The 12,851-nt window shown below is 39.4% G+C and overlaps 1 protein-coding gene and 1 non-coding gene across 7 annotated transcripts; both read left to right on the top strand.

The window, feature by feature from the left end:
- The first annotated feature begins 1,026 nt into the window (after positions 1–1,026).
- Positions 1,027–12,798, top strand: LOC131435530 (synaptic vesicle 2-related protein). 6 transcript variants are annotated; one of them, XM_058603526.1, is made up of 8 exons: positions 1,027–1,160; positions 7,413–7,928; positions 8,000–8,124; positions 11,577–11,640; positions 11,719–11,844; positions 11,905–11,976; positions 12,041–12,444; positions 12,504–12,798. In XM_058603526.1, exons 2-8 carry the CDS (start codon positions 7,488–7,490, stop codon positions 12,796–12,798), a joined length of 1,527 nt encoding a protein of 508 aa, XP_058459509.1. In that variant the 5' UTR covers positions 1,027–1,160; positions 7,413–7,487. The 6 variants fall into 6 exon arrangements, with proteins under 6 accessions (XP_058459509.1, XP_058459510.1, XP_058459508.1 ...); XM_058603527.1 differs by having other exon boundaries at positions 1,033–1,160; positions 7,419–7,928; XM_058603525.1 differs by having other exon boundaries at positions 1,033–1,237; positions 7,419–7,928.
- LOC131439692 (U4 spliceosomal RNA) lies at positions 2,667–2,807 on the top strand. Its single transcript, XR_009231174.1, has one exon. It is a non-coding gene; the product is annotated as a U4 spliceosomal RNA (small nuclear RNA).
- Positions 12,799–12,851: the final 53 nt, after the last annotated feature.

The following is a 12,851-nucleotide window of genomic DNA, read 5'->3' as shown; positions in this document are numbered from 1 at the left end:
GTCCCTGACTGGTTTAACACTTGCCCTTCTCGCACCGTATAATATTGTGGTCCCGGCAAGGATTTGTAATCGAGTTTCACGTAGGTTTCGTCGTCCATGATTATGCAGTTCAAATTTCCAGCAAGAATCGTATTGTACAGCTTTCGAACCCTCGGCCTGATCGATGCTTCTTATTTCGGACTACGTTTTGGTTGTTTCTGCTTCTTATAGGTTCGAAGATTCAAACGTTCTTTAGCACGAAGAACATTTGACTTCGAAGTGCCCACTTTTTTTGGCCACATCCCGAACTGAAACCTTTTTCTTTTGCTCGAACGCCTTTAGTAAACGTTTATCCATGGACCATGTAGGATTATAAGGCACTTGATTTGAATATAAATTTGTTAAAATCGGTTCGACCAACAAATAATAAACAAATTTTGAAAACTAGAAGAGATTACTGAACATATTTGCCCCGTTTTACATCGTCACTAATAAGAACACTACAAGGGTGTGAAGGTTTTAATATTCTTCACTCAGTTTTTCCAAAACCAGAAGTAGACACATAAAGAATTACCAGTTAGATGCGTTATTTTTTATTTATGGGCCGCTCCCGAAACGAAATCCTGGGTACGGGCCTGTTGGTATGTTTATTGAATAGAAAACATCAAAAGATTTTCGCATGGATTGTAGAACTCAATTTAGTAAGAGAATGATTCCCTAATGTTCTCCGAAGTCAACCCACTGTGAAAAGAATTCTACTAAAACAAGAAATGATTGGCGAATAAATGATCAACCTTCGCCGTGTCTAATACAACTGATAACGTGTATGCCCGCCAATGCAACCGTTCGATGTTACCTTGCCCAAGCGATCACTTGATCGTGCCACGGAACCACCCTGTGACGAGCTGCATATGTACCTTGTTGTGCGATGTTTTCCGCTACCTGTTTCTTAAGACATTTATTGTTTCGTCTTGACGTGTTCCACACCTTTCGTAATTTCCAGTGTTCCAGGTGTGTTGGGATCGAGCTGAGCCAGTCTTATTTCAACACCGTCACTGGCGAGTACTTACTTCCGAACGCTGTTGGTTACGCTGCGGGTGAATGAAGAGATGTGGATTATCGCTTCCCTTCCTCATCGTCACCACCGCCACCAGCACCTCAACCAGCACCAGATCTATCAGGTAGTGATTGTTCTGCGATCCTCGGTTCGGTGCTAATTGAATTAGGCAGTCGACGGTAAAAGGATTCAAAGCAAAAAGTGAGTTAGTTTCGCGAATAACCAAGTGCCACGCGGAGACATTTTGCGCGATCGCGAGTGGTTTCAGCTCGGGTTCCGATGGGTGGTAGACATCTTGACCGTACTTTCTACTCTAACTGTACACGATCGCTCAATTGCGGGTCGAATTTCGACTGACTGTGTTTGGCCTGCGTTTTACTGACGGAGTTGTTCTAATTAGTGCTAATATATTCAGCCCAAACATCCCTTGAAAGCGAACAAAGTTGTCGGTGGTGCATCGAGTTTCAGTTCCAGATATGTGCGACGTCAACGGAGGAAGCAAACGTTGTGTGGTACGTGGATGAGGAGGTGTGGGGTACTGTTGTGCAGTTTTTTTTTTGTTTCTTCTTCATTCGAAGCTAGAGAAACTAGGAAGATTTCCAATTACGAAAAAAAAAACAAAAGTGTGAGTCACATTAAATGCACATTATGCGCCTATGCAGATATGCTCGACTGGTGCCGGGAGCCGAGCGAGAGGCGGTTAGACGGTCGCATATTTTTACAGAAAACAAAACAACGCTCATACGCGATCGTACAGAACTGTGGGACCAAACTGGTGAAAAAGTGTTTTTTGTTTATCGTGGCCTACTGTGCGATCGATCATTTATTCTCGATGAAGTAAGCTAAGATTAATGGTTTGGAAAATGATTGCGGATCTGTTTTTTTTCCAAACTAAGAACAACCATAGAAGTGGAGGTTCAGTACAATCCAATTATTAGAAAAATGCGAAGCGAGGGAAAAATAAACCGTTCAGAAAATAAATTATACCTTTTAAATCGGCAATTTACAATCTTAAAAAAATAATCACTAGCTATTCCAGAAATTTTTTTGAAATCATGATTTTTTTTTTCAAAGATAGCGTCTATGGAGAACACTGTCTCTCTGTGTTCCAACAATGTCTGTTTGCCAAAGATTGAAAGGAGATCGGAAGATGTCTGTTTGTGTATTCTGTATTTGAGCACCTTTCAAAGATTTTCCTCAGAGATGACTAAACCGATTAGAAATCTACATTTGGGTGCGAAGATCAAATGGCTGTCACTTCTAGTTCCGGAGATATAATGGTAAAAGTGACGTAACCAACAAAACACACTTTTCTCGATGGACCGAATTTCACAAACAGCTTGAAAGCTACTATTAGATCAAGTTCTAAGTTTGAATTTTCGAAAAATAAAATTGTACGAAACAAAATTGCCACTTGTCAGATACGTCACTTATACGATTATATTTCCTGAGCCATATAAAACAGTCAGTTGACCAGGCCTGTTCCCAGGATTTCGTTTCAGGAGGGGCCCTCAGATAAAATAATCATGTTACTGAAGATTACTTATGTATCTAATTCTCGGTGTGCTTTTACCGATGTTTTTGACAGACATTTTGAACTTCCTATGGTTATTGTATTACATTTCTTTTTAGCTTTGCGCAGCGGCGATATCGTAACCAATGAGGTACAACCGAGGTGCGATTATTGCTAGTTGAAAACTACATTTCTTTACGCGTACTGTCATGTTATTTCTGTAACACTACCTGTAAGACCTTCTAAATATTTATATAGCACAACAATCCACAAGACTTGTGATGATGCAATATATTCTGAGATCATTTACATTCCTATTTTAATTAACGAAAATTCACTGCGCAGTAGCACAGCCGATTCGTAGAGAACGGAAAATGTCTTCTAAATTTATAGATCATATTAGTAGATGGTCATACAAATTTACTTTGGCTATATTGGTTTCGGATTCAGGTTCCGGAAGTAGTGGTCTGAAGTTCCAAAACGAAACTCATATAAATTTCTCAGAGATAAATAAACGTTTGACCACAGATAATAGTACAAGGAAGCTAAATCAGGTGAACGACGGTGATGCTCAAGTAATTGAAACCTAAATTGTTGATTTTAACCATGGTAGCGATGCTCATGTTTCGGTCTTCAATCGCTTCATTAATGCACGCTAATACTGGCTTCTTTTTTTTTATTTGAGGTAGTCCTCCAAAAATATACCATGTCGATCCCAGAGAACCGACATTGTGACGCCCTTCGAATCACTCGTGTCGCTTCGAAACACTCGTGCTGACTTCAGTGCTGTTCATTGTGTTCGCTAGCGTATAATAATGGATCCAGCCAAACATGTGCTCGAAGTGCGCTTGCGTTCGTCTTTCTATCCCCGAAAAAGTATGTGTGGGATCCAGCGGCAGGATATCTTTCTCATCTGCAGAATCTTGCCCAACTAAGGCAGACTCGCACAATTTCTCTTTCCGGTCGTCCAGTACAATTTTATGTATTATTATTATTGTCATTTATTTTACCTCGGTTTTATCCTTCACTTTATGTGGTTTTGACTCTGTTCTGCTCCGTAGGAGCTGCCGCTCCGTGCTTTATCGGTAGTGGAGTTTTGACCATCACGTAACTCTAAAAACCTCTATCTCACGGTGTAATCTGCAGAATCAACAGCCTCATAATATTTCTCAAACTTTTTTTTCGTTTCTGCTTCTGATTTCGGGACGAGCCAGAACCATTTAAATGATGAAATTGTTGAATCATGTGAAACAACATTTCAATTTACTGAAAACTTTCATATCAAAAAAAGTTTTAATGATTCCTTCATGGATAGAATAGAACAATCAAATCACCTGAATAATATTTGTGCTCATTCTCCTTCAAAATTATCTACAAGTTTTCGTTTCGATAGGATATGTCATCGTGCAAATTTTGATCAGTGTATTCCATGTCGTTGTAGGATCATTTCTAATCATATAATAATTTTGACATTTCCAGTAGAATTTTACAAATAAGTGACTCTTCAACATGTTAAAATTGGGATGCCAAAACTTTTGTAACGCATTTTAACAACTATAACTTACAAAAAGTAACACATATAACGCTTCTGAAGGCACAAAACTTACAACGGATGTAACGCCTGCACCTTTCAACAATGTAAAACATGTAACGATTTGTTAAATCTTTAACTTATAAAAAGAGTAAAGTATGTAATGCTTCGTAACACCTATAACTTGCTAAAAAATAACTTATGTAATGCTTGCTAACGCCTATAACCTACAAAAAAGTAACGCATGTAGCTCTTCGTAATGCTCAAAATTTAAAAAAAGTAACGCATGTAAATTACTAAAAAATAACGCCTCGTAACACCTATAATTTACAAAAAAGTAACACATATAACGCTTCGTAACACCTTTACATTACGAAAAAGTAACGGATGTGACGCTTCGTAATGCCTGATTCACAAAAAAGTAACGTATGCGTAACACTTGTTACTTACTAAAATATAACACATGTAGCGCTTCATAACGCCTTCAACTTACAAAAATGTAGCGCATGTAACGTTTCGTAACGCCTTCAATTTACAAAAAAGTAACCCTTGTAACGCTTTTCAACAACTATAACCTACAAAAAGTAACACATATAACGTTTCGTAACGCACAAAACTTATAAAAGAGTAACGGATGTAACGCCTTTGAATCACAAAAAAATAACGCATGTAACGCTTCGTAACAACTTTAACTTACAAAAAAGTAACGCTTCGTAACATCTATAACTTACAAAAAAATAACGCTTCGTAACACCTATCACTTACAAAACAGTAACGCATGTAACGCTTTGTAACACACAAAACTTACAAAAGAGTAACGGATGTAACGTTTCGGAAGGCCTTTAAATCACAAAAAAGTAAATTATGTAATGCTTTCTAACGCCTATAATCTACAAAAAATTAACGCATGTAACAGTTCGTAACGCTTATAGCGCTAAAAAAAGTAACACAAGTGACGCTTCATAATGCTCAAAACTTATAAAAAGTAACGCATGTAAATTACTGAAAAGTAACGCTTCGTAACGCCTATAACTTACACAAAAGTAACGCATGTAACGCTTCGTAACGCTTATAACTTAATAAATTATAACGCATGTAACGCTCCGTAACGTCTGTAACATACATAAAAGTAGCACATAAAACGCTTCGTAACGCCTTTAACTTACAAAAAAGTGATGCATGTAACGCTTCGTAACGATAATAGCTCACAAAAAAGTAACGCATGTCACGCTCAAAATTTATAAAAAGTAGCGTAAGTAATGCTTCGTAAAGCTTATAACTATCAAAAGAGTAACGCATGTAACGCTTCGTAATGCTTGTAACTTACAAAACAGTAATGAGTGTAACGCTTCGTAACACCTATAACTTACTAAAAATAGCGCTTGGTAACGCCTATTACTTACAAAAAAAGTAACGTATGTCTCTTATTTACAAAAAAGTAACGCTTCATAACACCTATAACTTACAAAAAAGTAGCGTATGTAACTTATAAAAAACTAACGTATGTAACGCTTCGTTACGTCTATAACTTACAAAAAAGTAACGCTTCATAACGCCTTCAGCTTACAAAAAGTAAGGCATGTAACGTTTCGTAACGTCTATAACTTACTAAAAAGTAACCCTTGTAACGCTTTTTACCAACTATAACTTACAAAAAGTAACACATAACGTTTCAAAACGCACAAAACTTACAAAAGTCTTCGTAACAACTTTAACTTACAAAAAAGTAACGCCTCGTAACGCTTATGATTCACAAAAAAGTATCGCATGTAGCGCTTCGTAACGCCTGTGACTTACAAAAAAGTAACGCATGTAACGTTTCGTAACTTCTATAACTTATAACGTTTCGTAACGCCTGTAACTTATAAACAAGTAACGCATGTAACGCTTCGTAACGACTATAACTTACTAAAAAATTACGCATGTAACGCTTCGTAAAGTTTAAAGCTTACAAAAATGTAACGCATGTAACGTTTCGTAACGTCTATAACTTTTAACGCTTCGTAACGACTATAACTTACAAAAAAAGTAACGCATGTAACGCTTCGTAACACCTATAACTTTCTGCCTCCAGGTCAGGTCTTAGGTTTTATTATTTACCTTAATGTGGTTAGTTCTTACTCAAATTTAAGCAAATAATCGATTTAATCTACTTGTCTATCAAATTTGAAAGATTGTCTAGAAACACAATTTCAAACATGATTAAGTGTTTCATCGACATAAAACTACACACGTAGGAGATCCTGAAGCATCGGATATTTTTTGCTCGAATTTTTCTACAGCTGCTTTTCTTGTTAACGGAAAAATTACACCAACTTCTCAAAGGCCGATGCTTACGAGCTCAAACTCGACAGATAAAAGGGTACTTTACCTTATCATTCACTGTAAATTTTAATCCAGATTGGAGGATCGCTTCTAGAGTTACGAGTTTCGAGTGCCACCGTATATAAATTTATATAATTTAATTACCAATCGATTCGGAAAGATTTAACTTAAACAGGTATTACAACGTAGTTTCAGTATTTCAATAGTAAATCATTGAAAAATCGATTTGGATTGACCTATGTTTGCACGAACCAATCGCAGCACGCCATAATGATGCCATCCTTTTGATTCTCCTAACAAGGTCGATTGGCACATTGTCGCATAACTGGATTACCGGTAGCTACCTGCTAATTAAAAAATGGAACCAAGGAAAGGAGGGTACGATATTTCCGTTTATTCAAAAGTACAAATAGATATCAGTAATAAAAGTAACTCGGAATAGAAGGAAATCGATTCCAACGACCAAAAGGATCCATCTTTCGTGTTTTTGTACAACTTTCAGGCGAGCTTTTAGCTCACTAGATTCTGTTTCAGCGTCCTGTTTTGCTGCTCACCTCCGGAAGCTAGTCCGAACTTTCGCAAACGAACAATTATAACATCTTCTAATTTCTCAGTTGTTTTGCGTTTGTATCTGCAATAGACGCATATATGAAGCTCGAACTGAATTTGTATTATAATTATTATTTACCAGCCAAAGCTTCTTTCTTCACTCGGTTTTTGCGGCCCGAAAACTCATCACGCTAATGAGCACCGCTAAAACGTCTCAAATCAATTCGGTAACTGTGAACTTGTAAATTTGTGTGTACATCAAAATTGTGTCATCATCCGGCTAGTGCGGGGCTGGTAGGCGTGACCTCCCGAACGGAATGGTAAAAAAAGTGGCGCAAAGAAAACGCAACCTCACACTAACTCACTAGAATAATACATAAACTGAAACACGATTGAAGGAATGAAAAGCTCAACAGTGGTACAAGCAGGTAACCTCGATTTTCCTTTCCTTCCACCAGCAACAGCTGCTACACTAGACAAAACAGTGGAAACAAGTGAGTGATACTGAAGAGGAAAATTTCCGTTACTAGAAAATGATCAAACCAAGACGAACGGGTGCTGCCCGGGGTTACGAGGAGATGGACGGTTCCAATGTACCCCGGAATGGTGTCACCGCAGCGGCAGGAGTGACCAACGGTGAACCCGACCGGTCCAGTCCAATAAACAGTGGTGCACCGCCGGAATTTGAACTGGCCTCGGTTAGCGTCGTACCGGATGATACCTTCACCGTAACGCAGGCCGTCAATGCACTCGGTTTCGGTTGGTTCCAGGTTAAGCTGTCACTTTGTGTGGGCCTTTGCTGGATGGCCGATTCGATGGAGATGACCATTCTAAGTGTGCTGGGTCCGGCGCTGCACTGTGACTGGGGTATTACGCGATATCAGCAGGCACTGGTGACGACGGTTGTGTTTCTCGGTATGATGCTGAGTTCTACCTTTTGGGGCCATTTGAGCGATCGGTACGGGCGGAAGCCGGTGAGTGGAAAGGATTACTTTTTTTTTAAATTGAAATTTTGTACTGAGTTTCCTTTTTTTTTTTTTTGTAGGCTCTTACGCTTTGCGGGGTTCTATTGTTTCTGTATGGGCTATTGAGCTCAGTTGCACCCAGCTTTGGATGGCTTCTGCTATTACGAGGCCTAGTAGGATTTGCTATTGGATGTGTTCCACAATCGTAAGTACTATTAGATAATAGCACTAATTGCCAGAATAAGTAAGAACTGTAATGAACAAGCGACAATTCGGCCCATATATCTGCGGAGATTTTTTGTTTGCGATAAATGAGTTTTGAGCGATATGTCTAGTTCTCGGGGGAAAGCTATTACCACCGGGAAAGGTCTTGAGACCTTATGCGAAAAGTGCACAAAGCCAATCAAATTATTCTAAATACTAAAAGATACAGCAAGTGCATGTGGGTATAAAATATACCTGTTTTGGTGATAATCAGTTTTCATAATTTTTTGGGAAACATGGGAGGGGCAAAAATTCCAAAGTCGTTCCAGATAGTATTGCTATTGTTAATTTGAATGAAACACAACTTTTTTAAAATAATTTCAAAAGATATACGGGAAAATTAAGCTTGATCTGCCAATGAAAACGAGTTTTTTTTCATAAACACGTTTATTTCATAGGCAATATACATAATCTTTTCTTCGCCGTGGCATCCACAATACATAGTACTTTAAACATAATACATTTCGAATATCATATTAGTTTATTGGTATTCGTTAGTTAATCTAAACACTGTTTTTATCAAGCGAGTTACTATTTTAAATTACATTAAATAAAATACATTTATTTTGTACATGATCTTATAACTGTTTAGGTTTGTTTGTATCAGTTCATCACTTTTATTCATATAACAAAGCTGGCTATTGGTTGAACTCATGGAAGAGAAAACAGTCTAGCATAAAATAAAATTTAAATTGGAATTCCAATGGATTTAATGAAATGATAAAGAAGTTTCATGTAAGGAAGGTCACGACAAGCAAGAATGTCGCGAACTGGGACATTGGATAGTATACCTTGAGTAAGCAAGGAATTTATTAGTTGAGATCTGACATTACGATACTCCACGCATGTCCAAACGACATGGTCAACATCGCGATAACCTTCGCCACAAGCACAATGATTAGTCTCGGAAAGTCTAATTCGAAGGAGATGTGTATCTAACGTGTAGTGATTGGACATGAGTCTGGACATCACACGAATGAAATTCCTACTCACATCCAGTTCCCTTAACCATGCCTTTGTCGATATTTTAGGAACAACTGAGTGCATCCACCGACCCAGATCATCTTTATCCCAAGAAGCTTGCCAGCTGGCAAGTGTTCTTTAGCGAGTCGCGCTTTAGAATTCGTTGAAAGCAATCGGTCTCTCATAAATTTCACCCTCAATAGCACCACGTTTGGCTAAAATATCGGCTCTTTCATTGCCAGGAATGAAGCAATGAGCCGGGACCCAGACTATAGTGATTAGATAATTATTGTTCAATATGTCGTTTAGGCACTGTTTTATTTTGCCCAGTAAAAACGGTTCAGTCTTGCCAGTCATGTTTGAGCGAATGGCTTCAATTGCACTTAGACTATCTGTGAAGAGAAAATAATGGTTTGGAGATAATGTGACGATTATACTCAAAACTATAATGAACTGCTGCTAACTCTGCTATCTAAACAGATGCAGGTTGGATCATTCTTTCCATCATATAGAGCTGAAGCTGCGCGGGATCATGCTTTCTTGAAAAGACGACCAGCTCTGTTTTCTCCGCAGAGAATTCGATACCCAGATGAACAGCCCAAACGGACAAGTTATCTAAGGTATCTTGCAATGGTTTTTGCAGATCAATAGCTTTGAGTCCAGTAAGTGAAACCACGCCATCATTTGCCAATTGTCGTAGTGTACATGGGGATACTATACAGCTATCAATGTCATTCACGTAAACATTATAAAGGAGCGGACTGAGGCATGAGCCTTGCGGTAGACCCATGTAGCTAATTCTGAATGTTGCCCAATCGCCATATGAAAAATGCATGCGTTTCTCTGACAAAAGGTTGTACAAATAATTATTTATAACCGCTGGGAGTCCATGTTGGTGGAGCTTGTCTGAAAGAACATCAATGGAAACTGAATGAAAAGCTCCTTTAATCTCAAAAAATACAGAGGCTATTTGTTGCTTTTGAGCGAAGGCAATTTGGATGTCAGACGAAAGTAATGCAAGGCAATCATTCGTCTCTTTATTTCTACGGAAGCCAAACTGAGTATCTGACAACAAACCGTTCGTCTCGACCCAAGTGTCGAGACGGCGTAGAATAATTTGCAGGACAACATTGCAATGGGTCTATATGAGTTGTGATTGGAAGCTGGTTTTCCCGACTTTAGAATGGCGATAACTTTCACTTGCCTTCAGTGAGGTGGGACAATATTTTGCTCAAGAAACTTGTTCAACAATTCCAACAAACGTCTTTTTGCGAGGTTGGGCAGATTCTTCACCAAGTTGAATTTAATTCTGTCCAACCCTGGAGCGTTATTGTTACAAGACAAGAGTGCTATAGAAAATTCCATCATTGAAAATGGGTTATTAATAAAACCATTATTTGGAGGAGATTCCCGTATAATGCTCTGCGTACGCACAGAATCTGGGCAAACTTTCCTAGCAAAGTCAAATATCCATCGGTTCGAGTATTCATCACTCTCATTGCCCACGTTACGATTCCTCATTCGTCTGGCCGTGTTCCAAAGTGCTCATTGAGGTTTCTCTTGACAAACCTTCGACAAAATGTCTCCAATAGCTACATTTCTTGGCCCGAAGTATGCTCTTGTACTTGGTTTCTAAAGTCAAGAATTTTTCAAAATTTTGAGGAGTTCCTCCTCTTTTTTTCCATCGACAATAGATCCTGAGTACAATTGCTTGCACTCGAGTATCTTAACTCCCTCAAGCATGGAGTTTTTAAAACGACCAACTCCATTTTTAAGTTAATCATCGGCTGTCAGACTTGCTTCAGTCACAACCGGAATCGGATTCGGATGATCTTCCATGAGATCATCCATTACATTAATTTTTTTTTGTAAATTAATAATACCAAAATGAAAACTTATGTTTGGTAAAATTTCAGGTATAGGAGAAATAAAAAAAATTATTAAATTAAATCTACCTTGTAGCTGATGTCTCTGTTCCTTTATCGTAAAGAACGACGTGAAGCTCATCCAACGATTTCCAATTGGCAGTCTTCTGTCGTTTTCTGCTATCTCAGTTGCTCTGCCGTCGTTGTGGACACCACTGAACTTGGTGTGCTGCCTGTACCTGACCCCAGGTACAGTGCTTTTGCTCTTGGTGGCGATCAAATGTGATGCTACACTAGCACCTCGCGATATATGTCGTCTCTTTCGATCCTACGCAGCGTACAAATTCTGGTACCTGGTAGATCAGCACTGGGTTGCTTTAGCGCCTAATTCACCGCAACCGAATGCACCTATTTAGCATCGAACAGAGATATCAGATCGCACGGTAATTGTTTTAAATGCATCTAATTGAATCAAAAACATATCAGAAGTGTTTTTGAATATCCGAGTTTTTTTTAACATTCCTGATACGTAAATTCAATCGCTTTACAATGTTTCCAATTCCAGCGTGACTCTGTATGCTGAATTTCTGCCAACGAAACAACGGGCCAAATGCGTGGTACTACTGGATGTGAGTCCTTGATAAAGTGTACTTCAAATTGAAATAAATAAATAAATAATAACTTCCTATTTTCCGGTTGTTTTCCAGTGTTTCTGGGCACTGGGTGCCTGCTTTGAAGTTGCGCTTGCCCTAGCCGTCGGTCCCAATCTTGGCTGGCGTTGGTTGTTGGGTCTCTCGGCTGCCCCCCTGTTTGCGTTTGCCGTCATCACTCCGGTAAGTTAGTGATTCGATCTAGGCTGGTTTTTGGATAGAACCTAATTTTCTATTTTACAGTGGCTTCCGGAATCGGCACGCTACCACGTCACTAGTGGACAAAGTGATAAAGCGTTGACTACCCTGGAACAGGTAGCGGGATTCATGTTTATACTTAAAGGGTTCTACTACTAGTAATACCGAAATTTGCTTTCAGATTGCTAAGGATAACAAACGACCGATGCTGTTGGGTCGTCTCGTGGTTGAAGGCCCCAGTGGTTCCCGTGGTAGCGTCAAAGCACTGCTTGGAAGCTCGCTTAGAAGAACAACGTTGTTACTGTGGTTTATCTGGATGTCCTGTGCATTTTGCTACTACGGACTGGTGCTGATGTCCACCGAGTTGTTCGGGGGAAAGAATAAAACAGTGTTGCCGGAAACAGAAAACGACTGTCATCCATTGGCCACCACGGACTACATGGATTTACTGTGGACGACGCTGGCCGAATTTCCCGGAATATTCGCTACCATTTACGTGATTGAACGGTTCGGTCGGAAAAAGACGATGGCCCTGCAGTTTCTGCTGTATGCGGGATGCGTTTTGATGATCACCGTCACCGATGTGTGAGTATATTTCTAAATATGTTTGCACGGATTTAACACTAAAACGATTCCGCTTTCAGTCGTGTCTTCCTCACCATAATCCTGTTCATGGCACGAGGCATTATTGCGGGTCTGTTTCAGGCAGCGTACGTTTACACCCCGGAAGTGTATCCTACCGCACTGCGTGCCGTCGGAGTGGGAGGTTGTTCTGCCCTGGCACGGCTAGGAGCAATGGCAACTCCTTACATCGCACAAGTACTATTCCAAGCGTCCATTTGGAGTGCCGTGTCGGTGTACGGATTCTTTGCCGTTTGCGCCAGTGTTGCCTGCATAATGCTACCCTACGAAACCAGAGGTACCGACATGGGCCAGTAGAGGCGCTAGCTCGACTCGACGAGAACAGAATATACTCCATACTTGAGACACAA

Source organism: Malaya genurostris, chromosome 3 (assembly GCF_030247185.1).
Source record: "Malaya genurostris strain Urasoe2022 chromosome 3, Malgen_1.1, whole genome shotgun sequence".
Lineage (NCBI taxonomy): Eukaryota > Metazoa > Arthropoda > Insecta > Diptera > Culicidae > Malaya > Malaya genurostris.
The sequence above is the reverse complement of the archived record's forward strand: the minus strand, read 5'-3'. Positions and strand labels throughout refer to the sequence as shown.

Bases quoted from the DNA above. Each gene is read 5' to 3' on its own strand.
- LOC131435530 (XM_058603526.1), top strand. From the start codon at position 7,488: ATGATCAAACCAAGACGAACGGGTGCTGCCCGGGGTTACGAGGAGATG. The intron at 11,641-11,718 runs GTGAGTCCTTGA...GTTGTTTTCCAG, and splicing joins AATGCGTGGTACTACTGGAT to TGTTTCTGGGCACTGGGTGC. The intron at 12,445-12,503 runs GTGAGTATATTT...TTCCGCTTTCAG, and splicing joins ATGATCACCGTCACCGATGT to TCGTGTCTTCCTCACCATAA.